At 44.7% G+C, this 14,342-nt stretch overlaps 1 protein-coding gene and 1 long non-coding RNA gene across 4 annotated transcripts in view; one reads left to right on the top strand and one right to left on the bottom strand.

Annotated features, from left to right (window-relative positions):
• Positions 1-14,342, top strand: part of LOC141976097 (uncharacterized) — a 55,209-nt gene that overhangs the window by 31,349 nt on the left and 9,518 nt on the right. The window contains exon 2 of the long non-coding RNA XR_012636075.1: positions 9,405-9,530. This is a non-coding gene — a long non-coding RNA (uncharacterized LOC141976097). The remainder of the gene's footprint in view (positions 1-9,404; positions 9,531-14,342) is intronic.
• FLI1 (Fli-1 proto-oncogene, ETS transcription factor) overlaps positions 2,403-14,342 on the bottom strand; it is a 115,813-nt gene continuing 103,873 nt past the window's right edge. For all 3 annotated transcript variants that reach the window (XM_074936894.1, XM_074936895.1, XM_074936896.1), the window contains 4 exons: positions 9,434-9,499; positions 8,083-8,145; positions 6,410-6,457; positions 2,403-5,014 (listed from right to left, as the gene is read on the bottom strand). In XM_074936894.1, coding sequence (XP_074792995.1) covers positions 4,485-5,014; positions 6,410-6,457; positions 8,083-8,145; positions 9,434-9,499 — 707 coding nt within the window. In that variant the 3' untranslated portion in view covers positions 2,403-4,484. The remainder of the gene's footprint in view (positions 5,015-6,409; positions 6,458-8,082; positions 8,146-9,433; positions 9,500-14,342) is intronic.

The raw sequence follows: 14,342 nt of genomic DNA, 5'->3' as shown, positions 1-14,342 counted from the left end.
GAGAACTTATTAGAAGGGATGACAGAATGCACTTGGGAAAGCCAGCAATTAATCAATCGACACTTTCTATGAGGTAAAACTCCCTCTCCTCTAGGGTGTCTTAGCGATAATCCCAGCCTAGCCCTCCTCTTGCCATTGTGAGTGGCTACCGCGCTCCGGCCACTGCCTTCGGCCCCACCTCCCCACTCACTGTCTGCTGTCCGGGGTTGCTGCGGTCCAAGGACCCTGGCAGTTTGGTGCTCCGGGCTGTTCCAGGGACTCCGCCTTCTGACCCAGCTGAAGTGATTTGGGCTCTGATTGCTGAGTAGGGAGGCCCCCAGCGGAGACCCTGAGGTAAAGGGAGCTCTCTGGGTGTTCCGTCCCACCCACCTCAGCCTGCCACAAAATTGCTTCAGCCCACTGCCTTGAAACTGTCGTAATGCAGCCGTTTAATGAGTCATCAGCAAGATATGGGACCCTGGACAAAGTCCTTCCCAGCAGAAATACACTCCTCACAAAAACTGGAAGGTCATCCATCTCTCCCCAGGGCTGCCTAAGCTTCCTTACCCAACTGTGCCTCATTACTAGGTGACCCTTCGCCCCCGGCCTATATGGTGCAGATCTTTTCTCCTTCATTTCCCAACTGGGACAAGAGTATTTTATTGCCTCCAAAGTCTACATGCCAAAAGGTCCCAAGTTGTCACATAAGTGAAATGCAAATGAGGCCTGGCCCACTCAATCCCTTGCTCACCAACAGCTGTCAGCAGAGAGCTCCATCCCCAAGGGACCCTCTGCCCCTCTGGCATTCTCAAGCAGCTCAGGGCTGCTCTTTTCTGTAGTCACCAACAAGTGTCACTAGTGAGCACTTTTTTCCCTGTGGCTTCAGGGCACAGGGCTTCATATGTCCACTGAAGTCAGACTCTTAACACTACTTGAGCCTAGCTATTTTTGGTATAGACCCAGTGGGTAAAAATCCTGGCTCTGTTGCAGTCAATGGCAAAACTCCCATGGGCCTCAGTGTAGACGGGATTTCACCAATTAGCTCTGAATTCTGAACATTAATTCAGAGCAAATCATTTACCTGCTGCCCTGTCCACACAAAAAACTCTCATTCATGAGTTGTAAACCATCCTTTTTATAAAACTTTCTGACATAAGCCTGCTGTACCTCAGCTCCCATCTGCTCTTTTCTCCTCAGAAAAGCAACTGTGTAGAATTAGTGCCATTAGATTCCATGTTTATATTCTCTCAATCCCTCCTAGTGCAAATGCGCTCTGTTTACCCATTAAAAAAATGGGTTTCCCTCAGAACTTCAATCCTGCAAACTCAGCCTGGGAGTCAAGGTGAGCCGCTAGTGACTTGAACGGCACCTCTAGTTATCAATTCCAAGATTTTGGAACCAGACCAATGATCTGAAGTGGTTCCATTTTGCAGCGGCCAACTTGAGACACCTCCATTTCAGAAGGTTTAAGATGAAAACTGATGTTCTCCAAGTCACGACTCACTTTTGAACATCTTGGCCAAGGATTCTGCAGGGCAAATTTTGCTCTCGGTGGCACCTGTATACCCTTACTGCTCTGTGATTCTGCCCCAAATGACATGTGTGCAAACTCGTGGTCGTCACATTTTGCCAACACTGACACCTGTGAAAGCACACGAATGCCTCTGGAAACAACTTAGCAATTCATTGGTGGGGCACAGCCAGAATAGACCACAGCTCGCTCTACCATAGCTGTGTTTAACAAACAGTTAAACAAGGAAACACTTACGTTTGTAACTAAAATCAGCAGGTCCAGTGGAATACACCCAGGGAACAGATCTGTTGGGTAAGAAGGTGCCATTTTTAGAGTCACTGTTCAGAGTGAAGCTTCATTAATCAAGCACGTTAAGATTATTGGACTGGAGACTTGCTTGTGACGGGTTGTGTGTGGAGGGGGGAAATACATTGAGATTCTCCATTAATAATTTGTTAAAACCCCCCAAAGGTTGGATAATCAGAGGTAAGTCTGTACCCTCAATTACGACTGTAACGCAGGGAACCAGCATAGACTAAGCAAATAGGGAAGCCATTAGAGAAGTGTGTTCTAGTGATGGAAGCACTGGACTAGAACTCAGGACACCTGAGTTCTTCTGCTGGCCTGCTGGGTAACATTGGGCAAGTCACTGCACTTCCCTGTACCTCAGTCTCCCTATTTGTAAGATGGTGATAATGAATGATACTTGCCTCTTTTGTCAAGCACTTTGAAATCCATTGATGAATAGTGGTATACAAAGTGTAAGTATTATTTAGTTTGCTCTTAGTTTCTTTCTCTGAATTGAAAATAAATATAGTTTAGACTGAAAGTTTATGGTTTTGCTGTGAGCTTGGGGAAAAAAGTGTAACAATATGATGTCTTAGAGAAGAAAACACCCATTTATTTTCTCAAATTTTTTTACATCATAATCCTCATACAACAGTTGTCAGCATAACATTTAATACAAATTTTTTAAAAAACCCACAAAGATTACTTGCAAAATTATATATATTTTAATATCCAAAATACATTGCATATATATAGTAGCAAAAGCCCATTTCCATGGGGAAATTTTTTTAATAATTTTTTAATTTTTTTGTGATTATTGCAGTAATGTTACCTATAACATTCCAAAAGCACTAATACCTAAACTGGTTAGCTCGATCTCTTTTTCCCCTTTCGTTAAATAATGGCATCAGTGCTTCTGTTTAAAGTTATGACCAAACTATAATGTTCTGTTTTAAGGTCCCAATTCTGCAAGCAAATACACGTGGACTAAACCTTGCACTGACACAGACATTCAGAGGTTATGTCTACACTAGATATTTTTGCTCCTGTTAAATGATTGCCAGTTAATTCCAAATTAGCTAATAAGCTTGCAAATACCAATCTAAGACCTCTAAAAACATTTGTTCCAAGACCTTCATGTTTCTGTCCTTAAATGAACATTCCTGGATCATCAAGTCTAGCTTCGCAAATTAGAGGTAGATGAAAATTTTGAAATGTTTGAAATGGTGATGAAAATGTTCTGCAAAAGCTTTTCACACATTTTTTTTGTGTGGGGGAGGAATGTTTGCTGATTTTCATCCAGCTTGATAGAATTATCAAAATGTTTGAAAAACTCCATTTTGATGGAAAATTGTGAAAAATTTGGAAAACGTTGATGCATTTTTTCAACTAGCTTGAATACAAACATGTTGGCTGACTTTGAGTTAATTAGCAATCAACGAACTCAAGCTAAAACAGGAGCACAAACCCTGTGCTTTAGACACTCCCAGTGAGCTCCGATGTGTTCCACACTAGTATAGGAAGGAAATCTGCCTGGATCCAGTTGTGGGATCAGGGCTCTATTCCCACCAGATACGTTACATGTATCTTTTTTTCATTTTAATTTTTTTAGCAAAAAGTACAAAGCTACAGCCCAAATGTACAGATTGAAAAGATGTACAAATTACATTTAAAAAAAAACAAACAAAAAAACAAGACAAACAACAACATAAAAACCCACGAACAACTGATCTGATAGTAAAAATAACCTGCATTTGTGACTGAGGTCAACTCGTTTTATTTCATCTTTCTTTTAATATTGTGAGATATAGGGAAAAAATAACTCTGCATAACTTATACAGTAAGTAGCCTTCTGATTAGCTGACCCTTAGAATGACGGTCTGACAAACGCACAGCGTTCGTGAATCGGTAGCGCTTAGCGATCCCGAAAGCTTTGGCAGAGCTCTCCAGGATCTGCTGTCGTTTATTTCATCTTTGCTCTCAAGGAATGTCTGTGCTTGATGTTAGGTTACTTTCTTTTGTTCTGGTCTCAGATGTTTCTGGAGTTAATATACAGTCCAACACAAGTTGCACACTCTAGAAAGGTTCCTTCAATGCCCTTTACTTCTTTATATATATAAAATTTCCAGTTGGGTGAAAAACCTCATTGGCCTTAATTAAAGCTAAAATTCCAGTTGCCATCCTCTGCAGCCCCAGATCCTCACAACATAATATCTGACTCTTCCATCCCCTCCCCGAAACCGGAAACCCTCCCACCAAAAACACACATGTCATCCTAAGTCCCCGTTAAACAAACATAGCATTCTTCTAAGACCCACGGCTGGATCTATGTCTTGTTAAGAGCCTTCGGACTGCTAAAAATTTTTTTCTCTTGTCTTGTAAAAATTCAAATGCTGATAATCATTCCAGGTTGTGGTGAGCAATCTTCACGGACAATTTCTACAGAGGACATAAGACTTAGAACCAAAATAAAAACATAGAGTACTGGCCTGCAGAGGTATCCATCTCTCAGTTCAAGACAGAAGAGGCAAAATTACAAAAAAAAAAAAAAAAGAGAAAGTTTGATCCAAGAATAACTAATATCCAGTTTTTAATTCCCCCCACCCAACAATGGCCACAAAATACCCAAAAATGGTCCAGAAAATCCCAGAAGTAAAGAGAGCATCCAACCAGATTGATAAAGGCCACTGAAGGTACAAAACATCTAGTAGTAGCTGCCCAAGTGCGATGGTACATGAGTGTTGGGATGACGTGGGACATTGGGGTTTGGGTAGATGCTGCCCGTAGGGGAGGTCCAATAGGATGCTGCTGCTCCGAAGAAACTGGATGATGTGACAGGCATGGAGGAAGCATGGGGGGGCACAAAGTTCACCTTCTGTTGGTGGGCATGGTAAGAAGGCATATAGGAAAGATCTGATGGATACTTGTACATTGAAGACTCAGTTGGATGAGGCTGGAGAGCCTGGGCAATGCCATGAAAGTCAAATTTGTAGGCATACCTTTTGCCATGCACTTTGGTCATAATGTTCTTATCGTAGTAGTATCGGAGGGCTCGGCTCAGCTTGTCATAATTCATGTTGGGCTTGCTCTTGCGCTCTCCCCAGCGCCTGGCCACCTCGTCGGGGTCTGTCATCTTGAACTCCCCATTGGTCCCCTCCCACGTGATGCAGTTGGCATTGGAACTGTCCGAGAGCAACTCAAGGAGGAACTGCCACAGCTGGATCTGCCCGCTCCCTGCATGAAGTGAGCCAAAGAGAAAAGGAAATGACATTCCATTTCCTGCTTAAATGAAAAGACAAAGCCAGGAAACAGAGGGACTATCTCAATCTTTGATGGGAAAGTTTCCTTCAAGCCTTACAAACTCTTGTGGAGGGCTGGCCCACCTATTCCCAGAAAGCAAGTCACTCAGCCTCTTCTTCCGTTTGAGGTCAGAATAGCTGATCAGAGTGGTCCCCTCTGGCATTAAAATCGACAAATCTACAAAGCATTCATAAATGGGCTTTTTATGAACATGGTCATTATTCAGAATTATTCATTGAATGGCTGACATAAACGTATTTCAACCTCGCTTTGCTCACTAACTATTTTCATAACTATTGCTGAAAACACCTGCAGTTCATAATTTGCCATGTGCAGCCTTGTGGCTGATCACCTAAATCACAATATGATTTCTTCTCTCAGACTGGAGAACTCCTAGACTCTTTCAAGATGGCCGTACTAACTCTTCCTGTAAGGAGGCTCATGAGAATCCATTTTTGCATGAGCATTCAACACCTTATCCCTCTGCGAACAGAACACGTGCTTGTGCAAATGTAACCCACATTAATGCCAAGGTGGGTCTTTGTCCCCCTCTTGTGGCTGGACCGTGTAAAGAGGTTTACAAGATTGCAACAGCCTCGATGCTAATCGACCTTGTCCGTTAGCTCAAGCAAGAGATGCTCATGCTCTTGCTCTTATTACCAGAGGTCTGTAGATGACTTGATCAGGGGGTCATTGTGTAAACATAGCAAGCCTGCAAAGGGTGTCACCAGAGGCTAGCTAAGAGCTTAAAGCGATTTAGGTCTTCTACTCTGTGGCGTAGTAGTAAAGTTCATGGGTTCAAATCTGGTTAGCTGCTTTGAGGGGGAGGGGTAAAATGCTTGTGGTGAGCAACTTCATGCGGTGACCAATACCGAAGAAGTGACTTCATTGGTTGTATTCAAACAAAGACTATTCGGAGCTATCCACCTAGTTTTACTCTTGCATTGTCCTTGTACTATATCATTTGCCCACCCTTGCCTTATAATAGTGAAACGTCCCTCCTGGGGAAGACAGTCAGCTCAAGAGCCTTCTTACTATTTAAGGCCCATGATGGGGGCTGCACATGGAAGCTAGAACAGCCATGTGGAGGATCATGAAGAAATTCTCCACACCAGCTGCCATGACCAGCACAGAGGGAAGTGGTAAGGGCAGATGTGGGATCCACTCCTATTCAGTCCAGTGGCCCATATACTCTACACAAGCAGCAGAGGGACAAAAGCTACGATTCCAGCCCAGTCTGGCGCAGTGGCTCATGAGAGAGTTGGCCCTTTAAACAGGAGCTGGAATTTGCCTTTAAGATCGTGGTCTGGTGTCCCCAACTGAACTCACCTGGGTTGGCTAGGCGGCTGCTGGTGGGTCCCAGAATTTGATAGGGATCTAAACAAAGAGACAAGAAATCTTTTTTTTACTCTACTGCACAAAAAGAAACAAAGTACTTCTCTATTTTTCTTAACCAGAATGATCCAGATGTCCATTTTCCTTCCTTTTTTACATTGCCACTCCCCTCCTACAAATCAGTCCCATTGGCCTCTTATGTTATTTAATGAACAGACGCACATTATTTAGGGAGGATTAAATAACGTAGCGGCTGCTGCACTCTTTTCATAGAGTGTCCCACTTTTTAAGATCAAAATCCCCACTGGACACATGCCACAGCACCAGCCACAGCAGTTGGCTGCATGAAAACATAACGTCAGGCCAGCACAACACGATGGGATCTGAGCAAATACATTTGCTTTAATGTGAGCAGTTGGGCCACTTGCTTAAGTGTGCCTCATTTTCTAGTCGGGCTGATTATTTCCTCTTGTGTGCAGGTGGGATTTTTCAAAAACGCTCCCTGTTGGCTCAGATCTGCTCCCAATGAAGTCAATGGAAGATTGGTCCAACTCAGCTCTGACTAAAGTCAATGGGTGTTTTACTGCTGATGCTAACGGAAGCAGAATGAGATTCATGCTGAATGCTTTTTAGAAATTCCATCATGCATTTATTAGAAATGAATCTCCTCCCTTTTCCAGGGGCCACACTGTTGTAATCTCTCTACTTCCTTTCATTGTCCCTTGGATTTTGGTGTTGGCTCATGGCTGAATTTATACCTTAACAAAGAAAGCTACAAAGCATTTGTGCAGAACACTGAGAAGAAACCCAACCCACTGGGAAACCCAAGCAAGAAGTATCACTGCTTGGAGCCTGACAGGACTTGATTCTCTTATTTATGGTGCTTTGATAGTGGTGTACCTCTGTCGACTTTGTTGGAGATGCTCCCATTTTATACTGGTGTAAGCAGCGATGAGCTGCCAGAAGCTGAAGAACCGGTTCCTTCAGTCGCTCCGGGTCTCCGGCAGCACTTCGGCGGCACGTCCTTCAGTCGCTCCCGGGTCTTCGGTGGCACTGAAGGACCTGCTGCCGAAGTGCCGCCGAAGGCCCGGAGTGCCGCTGGGTGAGTAAAAATTCTCAGGGGAGCTTCCCCAGCTCAGAGCTCAGGTGGGATGGAAAGGACAGTCCCGTGGGCCACAGTTTGCCGACCGCTTTAAAAACCAGTTCTAAACTGGCTTCAAAATTTAACAACTGGTTTGCGCGAACCAGTGCGAACCGGCTCCAGCTCACCACTGGGTGTAAGGGAGGTTAGAATCCAGCCCATAGACCCTTCACCATTGTGGCAGAAGCAGCTCCGTTGACTAGCTGCTTCAGAATCCTTTACACTGCCTGCTGTGGGATGTCAAAGGAGACACCAAAGCAGCTGACACTAAGGATTTTGGACCCTGCACATGACAAAGCTGATACAGGGACATCTCTTTTAAATGGGGGTAGGAGGATCCATAAGCAGCCAGAAGAAAGTAGTTTTGGATAAGCCTTGTTGGATGAACAGAGCTGACCAAGTATTATAAGTGTTTGAGCCCACTTAACTTGAGCCTAAGACTGTCCCAGCCTGAAACGTTACAATAACAGGTTGGGAAATGAAGTTATTTATGGGATGCAGCCGAGCACACACTGGACACATTTACCTGGTTGCGGCCGTTGCTGTTCTGTATTCTTATTCACAGTTTGAGTCCCTGCAACCGGGGGACCTGTAATAACAGGAAAAGTGAGATCATAGATGTACTGCAAGCAGACGAGAGGGAACAATTAGGGAACAAGATGGATACAGTGTATACATGAATGTGGCCAAGCCAGTGGAGATGGGCAGGAAACAGTTTTGTGGTCATATGGGAATTACTGAGTTTTCATACATATTTATTACCCTGGACAGGGATGAAAAGTCAAAATCACAATTTTCATCAATGGAAAAATTTTAAAGAATTTTGAATCAGGTCAAACTAAATGCTTCATTTTGATCATTTTGACTTTTTGAAATTCTTTTTTACTCTCAGTGAACCTAAATTTCGAAACAAACATTTGCTTCAAATTGAAAAATGGAATTTTTTGTTTAGAAAAGGGCAAAACGGGATGTCAACAATTTCTCAACTTTTTTCTGGAATGTTTTTTGAAGCGGGAAATTTGCCAGATGAGTCTTTCCCATCAACAATTTTGCTTTTGGCAAATCAACATTTTCTGATTAAAAAAAAAGGTTTTGGTCAAAAAATTCCCGGCCAGCACTACAAATCCGTTCAACCTTAGCCCTAGCATCTGCTCCATCCATTCAGATTATCACTAATAACAGAGAGAATGCTATAAACCAAAGGATGGCCTTCCCATTCTGACTGAGCATTTTCCATAAAGCTCCTAAACAGAAAGTACTGATTTAGGGCCAAATTCTGCCAGCCTTACCCCAGCTGAGTCGTATCTTGCTCACGGACAACTTGTGGCCCCAGGACATGTGACACCAGTGAAAGAAGAACAGAATATGCCCCAGTGACAGCCAGTTATACTAGCTGAGATAAAAATTCCACGGGCTAGCAATCCTCCTCCTTCAGGGCATAAACCTACCATTTGGGGGCAGCAGGAAATCTGGCCCCACCCCGTAGTATTGCAAAATTATCTGCATTATGAAAATAATTAACAACTAGAATAATTTGCATATCTATAGGATTTTCAATATGATGACTTCAATGTGCTTTACAAATATTAAGGGCCAGAATCTGCTACTCTTTCTCATGCTGAGTGGCACCTTTCTCCTTTGAACAGTAGTAAGGGATTGGAGTACGGCGTTATTCATCGTGATTAATGGTATCAGAATCTGGCCCAAGGTAAGGATGGCTCTAATGAATTAAGTCTCACAAGAGACTGGAAGTTAATAAGGCCTGGATCCTCAGTCATTCTGATGCCTGTACAACAAGCAAACCAAACCTAGCCCAACTCATGACCATGTTTCGATCCTCTGCCTCAGAATTTGCCACCCCCAACATGGCTACTTACTTTTGGTGAGGCTGGAGTTCATGTTATTGCCCCATCCGGCTCTCCTGACCGCGTCGTAGGAGGGATCTAATGACAAACGACAAGAGGGAAGGAGGAGGTGAGTCCAGACTGTCCAAGGAAGGCTAGAGAGGTGGCTAGTTGTGATTATTGCTTAAGAAATTTCACACACGCTATAGTTACTTTGTCTCCATGCCCTGGGTTATATATGCGTTTCAGCCATCGGTTATGTATTGTACATTATAGTGCAAGGGCCTTGGGGCAGGGCTGTCATTTTTTGATCTGTCTGTACAGTGCCTGGCACAATGGGACTCTGACCTGTCTGACCTGTAGGCACCGCCAAAATACGAATGTTAAATAATAAGACATGGCATGGGACAAGTGGAGCTTTGGGAGACTTTGTTCAGGGAGTGGCAGGCAGAGGGTGGGAGCAGGGGTAAGGCTTGGGACTCCATCTCCTCCCTGCACAGGTGGTGGTAGCATAGACTGGGCCTGTGCTTGACTCCTGCGTGGGGCACAAGTTGGTGCTGGAAGTCAGGGAGGAAAACAAGAACGCTTAGTGCCCTCCACCCTGTTTTGTATACCCATCTACTGTCAGGCACCATCTGGTCCCATGGGAATAGATGGGGTGGACTGAGGCTAAATGTAAACTGAACCCAACAAAATTTGAGTTCCCGTCTAGTCAAAATCTGCCTCTCAGCTGCCCCCCACCCTCCCAAATATCTGTGCCTTCTTTCCACTTCAGAGCCCTTGCTCATCCTCCTGGCCCATCGCGAGGCAGCAATCAGGTGTGCCTTGCACAACCACCTGCTCCTCTGTCTCGCTGCTTCTTCTGGCCCCCCTGTGATTGTGGGGTATGGATCCCAAGGAGCCTGCCTTAAGAGCTGGTAAATATCCAGGAAACAGAGGAACTGTTCATGATCTAGGAGAGGTTGGCTAGAAAGGAAAGTTCACAAAGGAGATCATGAAAAACATCCTGATGGGGAGATGTACTGGGCTCCTAAGGGGAAGCGTGGAAGCCCATGCACTTTAACAGCTGGCCTGGGTAAAGCTTCGGAAAATCTAGGTCTCTGCAGGGAGATGTACTAAATGACTTGGTAGAGTCGCTGCCATTAAAGAGTCAACATTTCCCAGCACTTATTACTGCATAGAGTATCTGCGATGCCACACTTATTTCCTCACACTTAGAAGAAAGAACCTTGCTAAACACTGACTGGTGACCACAGCAAGTCTTTTCTGTCTCTGACCTCTGCGGATCATGGGTAGCCCTGAGTTATGGGTCCAGATCCCCAGCAGGTGTCAATCAGCGAAGCTCCATGCCGATTGACATCAAGTGAGGAGCTGGCCCATGATTGATTTGGAAGCTGCAGGAAACCTTCCAAGGACATTGAAGGGGCCCTGGAGGGATGCAGAAAAGCACTGTGTTAGAGAAAGTGGGGGAAACAATGGGCTCTGATTTCCCAGCAAGCAACACTGGTGAGTGAGGATTGGCTTGGGGCAAAGATGTGTCATCAGAATCCTGCATTTTAAATCCCTAGTTTTTTTATTGTTGATTGCTGAACAGTTCACAATCCACGTTTTCCCCAGCCTGTCTTCTCACTCTCATCCTGGAGAGGCTGGACAGAAAAACCACTCAAGGACCAGACTGAGAGGTAGTGAAGGGATGAGCCAGTAGGTTATTTAACATGAACCAAGCCAGGGCTTTAAACCAAAAAGGATTCCAAAGTCTCCTCGTGGATCGCAAAGAAACCATAAAAACCAGGCTAACACCCAACATTCAAAATAACAACCACCCTCATCAGAAAGCACCTCAGCAAACGAACTGCTGCCCCCAAACTCCTTCCATGACCCCTGGAGTAAATAAGAGCCAGGAGATGGCGCTGCTGATGCCCTTGTCCATTCTCATGGTTTGGGGCTGGAGACGAGCAAGGAGACTAGAGCGAATCTCCTTGTGGAAAAATCCATGTGCACTCGCCCAGTCCATCTGGCTCTGCAAAAGCCTCTTCAGTTTTTTAAATTAGTTATTGGCATGAAACGAAAAAAAGAAAGAGGGAGCGTGGGGGGGGGGGGAGAGGAAGGGAAGAGAGAGAAAAGGGGGGAAAGGAGCTCATTTAACTTGTCCGTTTTTATTTTTATTTTACTGTTGTTTGTAATAGAAACCACAATCCCTGCTGCAAATAGGTCAGACTTAAAAACAACCCACTGTGCATTAAAAATCCGACAAGCCATCTCTCAATGGCAGAGGCCAGTCTGGGTTTCTTGCTCGTCCAGTGGCAGGGCTGGGGACTCGTTTTGCTAAGTGAACCTTTCTGCCCAGCTAAGAGCCGTTGGTGTAAACAAGCAAAGCTGCTATATATGCACCAGTGGAGTTTTCCCCTGCTTGAAACCACTGGTGGAAATTGCGCCTTGTGCTGTCTACACTTGGGGCTTGCACCAGTGTCATTATGGTAGTGGTTGAAATCAGAGCACAATAGACAAGGCTTAAATTGTAGCCCATTCCCCTTGTAACCAAATGGCTTCTTCTTCCCCATCCTTGGCAGCCAGCCAGTCACTTTTATTCCTCCCCTTTGATAATCCTTGGCAGGTACATAAAACTGCATATTAATTCTAAGCTTTTGGCATCATTTGCCAACAAGCTAAGGCCCGGGAGCCCCATTGAAACTGCGACAGGAAGACGGCAGAGTGGCACTGCAGTGGGTGGACCCAGCTCCGGTTAAAGAAGGAAGGGGGTTGTTTCTGAGATGTGACCAGAGAAGTTTTAAGTTTCTTTCAACTTTTCTGATTCAACTCACAACTTGCCACCTTCAGATCCCATGAGCGACGGCATCATTTCTAGATTGGGTTGGGGCCGAAAGCAGAACCTTGCCAATGCACATGACATGACTGGCTGACCCACAGTGAATCAACACAACAAAAAAGAAAAGATAACAGTAGAACATTTTGCATCTAAAGATCCCAGGCATTCCATAGCAGTGGTCTGGATAATTAGCTACATTTTACCGATGGGGAAACTGAGGCATGGAGCAGCAATGTGACTTACCCATGGTCATGTAGAGCCAGAGTGTAGCCCACATCTCCTGCTTGCCATTCCGGTGCTTTAACTGCAAATCAGTGCTCACTCTTGTGATCAAAAATACTGGATCAAGACACAGAGGGCCAGATTCTCAGCAGGTGTAAATCGGCATAGCTGCATTGACTTCAACCGAATGCGGCTGATTTACACCTGCTGAGAATCTGCTCTTGGGTGGAGATTGCCCAAAATGACGTTAAAGTCATTAATCATTTTAAAGCTCCCTGCGCTGGTTTCTTTGCACCCTTCTTTCCAGGCAGCTGACTTGGGAGTGCAAGGGCAGTATTATGTTTACAGTAGCAGTCAGAAAACCCAGTTCAATTCCCCCCCTCTCCTCCTGTGTGACTTTGGGTAAGTTACTTAGTTTCCCTTTGTCTCAGTTCCCCATCTACAAGATGGGTATAAGATACTTCTCTACCTCTTGAGTTGGATTGTGAGGATTAATACCTCATAAGCCCCTTCAGTACTTTTGGGAAGGGGGCTGAATAAGGTTAATAAATAGTTCCTCCATTGTATGGCACAACGGGTGAGAGGGATTAAGAACAGCAGCCAGTCATGCACGTTTTGCTGTGGAAAACAGCTCACTCGTGCTCTCTCTCAAGCAGTGCAAGTTTCCACCTCTCTCAAAAAACAAAACAATCAAATCTGCCAACGTTTTTTTTTTGTTGTTTTTTTTTTTCTTCACAAAAAGCTGTGCAACGTGAACGAACCACAGCAGCCCGGCCAGCTTCTAGTCCCAGACTCTAAAGCTGAACGTGTTCAAAACAAAATGGAAAAGGCAGAGCCAGGGAATCCATCCAGAGACTCGGGTTTCTGCAAAAACAATATTGTTCCCAGGATCTGACGCCCAGTGGCTCAAAGAGATTCTACAGAACTATGGCCAGACGGTTAGTTATGCAGAGAGTCGTTATCTGTCGTAAAGTGGCTCAATTTTCACACTCAAACACTCCAAGTTACAGAGTTTCAATTTAAAAATATGAGGCCAGGTCCCCTTCTGGTGTAAATCAGCAATTGACTTCAACTAAGCAAGGCCAGTTTACGCCAGCTGAAGTAAATTACGCCTGCCCTAGGTCTGTTTTAGACTTAAAAGGCCCATTTGAACAGCGGCCCTGTGACAAACGTGTATTCAATACAAAATGGAATTAAAGAGCAGAAAATAAATCATAGATGTTTTCAAGAAATGTCATTCTGCAGCTGTCTGGTTTATATCCAGAAATTCCCCAGAATGAATGCAGACTCTATTAGAGGCAAGGTATGGGATATTAATAACACTTTGCACTTTCATAGTACCTTTCAACTAAGGATCTAACAGCTTTGCAAACGTTCATGCTTGCGACATGCTTTGGAAGGAGGTGAGGAATCATTAGTGTCATTTTATTTATTCACATTTATAAATGCACCTCTCCAGGAGCTATTATATGGGTGGGGTAAACTGAGGCACGGGGTGACCTGACTTATCCAAAGTCACATAGTGGTAGAATCAGAATGCTGAAAGTGGTTCTGAGCCCTCTGCTACAACCTTTCACCCTAAATCCCTCCCCATGGACCTCCTCCTGACTGTAGTGGAAGCCAATAGCACGCAGGACTTGGTAGGATAGGGCCCCTGATGGAATTCCTGATTCCCTGCTGGGTTACTTCAGGTTGAAGACCAACGATTTCCATGGAGCTACACTGATGTAAAACTGAAATAACGCGGTGGCGAATCAAGCCCTTAAGGCTTGCAATAAGCAGTGGGAAGGCCTGGCTCATCCTCTCGTTGAAGTCAAGGAGGCCCTAAGTCTACTGCCCTGCTGTGCCAGGGAGGTGAGCTCTGGTAGTGGTTTCTAGGATGAGAGCACAGTT

Source organism: Natator depressus, chromosome 22 (genome assembly GCF_965152275.1).
Source record: "Natator depressus isolate rNatDep1 chromosome 22, rNatDep2.hap1, whole genome shotgun sequence".
NCBI classification, from domain to species: domain Eukaryota; kingdom Metazoa; phylum Chordata; order Testudines; family Cheloniidae; genus Natator; species Natator depressus.
This window is presented reverse-complemented; position numbering and strand designations above follow the sequence as displayed.